This window comes from Penaeus japonicus, unplaced genomic scaffold, assembly GCF_977035675.1.
Source record: "Penaeus japonicus unplaced genomic scaffold, GWHDUDI00000001_assembly GWHDUDI00000020, whole genome shotgun sequence".
NCBI classification, from domain to species: domain Eukaryota; kingdom Metazoa; phylum Arthropoda; class Malacostraca; order Decapoda; family Penaeidae; genus Penaeus; species Penaeus japonicus.
This window is the reverse complement of record NW_028234422.1, coordinates 11,338,425-11,339,275: the sequence shown is the minus strand read 5'-3', so window position 1 is coordinate 11,339,275 and position 851 is coordinate 11,338,425. Positions and strand designations below refer to the sequence as shown.

Here is an 851-nt window from a genome sequence, read left to right as displayed (position 1 = left end):
TGTATATATATTTATATAAATATATATATATATATATAAAGAGAAATATACATATATATGTATATATATATATATATATATATATATATATATATATATATATATATGTGTGTGTGTGTGTGTGTGTGTGTGTGTATATGTATATGCATATACGCACAGACACACATCTGATACATCTACACAGCCGGTGCATGCTACATAGTTTCTGGAGTGGCGTGATTTTCATGACATCATCTGTGTCATTCTAGCAAAGTCATTAGATTATTTTTTAATAGACGGACGTGAAGATAAGTCAACAGCGACCGGTGTTTGAGGCTTATATCCAATTAGTGCGCCAAGCATTTCCATTGCGAAGATCAGTATTGCCAGAGCTATACCTGAGTGACACAAAGCATTTATATAATCAGTTTAACATCCGGGCACCCAAATCACCACAGGAGTGACTTTCACTAAATTGAAATATGAACACATGTGGTTATACCGGTATGCGTATACATCACTATAGAGCAAAGCACGAATACATACATCTTAATTAAAAGAACTTGTCTAGATATAAAGCACATCGAAGACATAATGATAACGCTCCATTACCCCCGAGATACACGAGGAAGACGCCGAAGACATCCCGAAGATCAAGGCTCCTGATTTCGTTAGAGGGTCTGGTCGTGATCGGCTTGAGGCACTCGGTGGCATTGGAGACGCCCTTCTGGTGGATGTGATCGAGGATTCCTGCTTCTCTCAGCCGCACGATGCTTGTTATGGGATAAGGCATAGCGCGAGGGCATTATTCGGGAGATAGTTTGTCGATCAAATGTTGAAATGGATGAAATGGAATACGGGGATTGCGCCTG

At 39.0% G+C, this 851-nt stretch overlaps 1 protein-coding gene across 1 annotated transcript in view; it reads right to left on the bottom strand.

Moving 5' to 3' along the window:
* Positions 1-216: 216 nt before the first annotated feature.
* Positions 217-851, bottom strand: part of LOC122250229 (glutamate receptor 4) — a 6,067-nt gene continuing 5,432 nt past the window's right edge. The window contains exons 5-6 of the mRNA XM_086547795.1: positions 592-752; positions 217-377 (exon numbers count right to left, since the gene is read on the bottom strand). Of these exons, the coding sequence (XP_086403921.1) occupies positions 262-377; positions 592-752 (277 nt within the window). The 3' untranslated portion in view covers positions 217-261. The remainder of the gene's footprint in view (positions 378-591; positions 753-851) is intronic.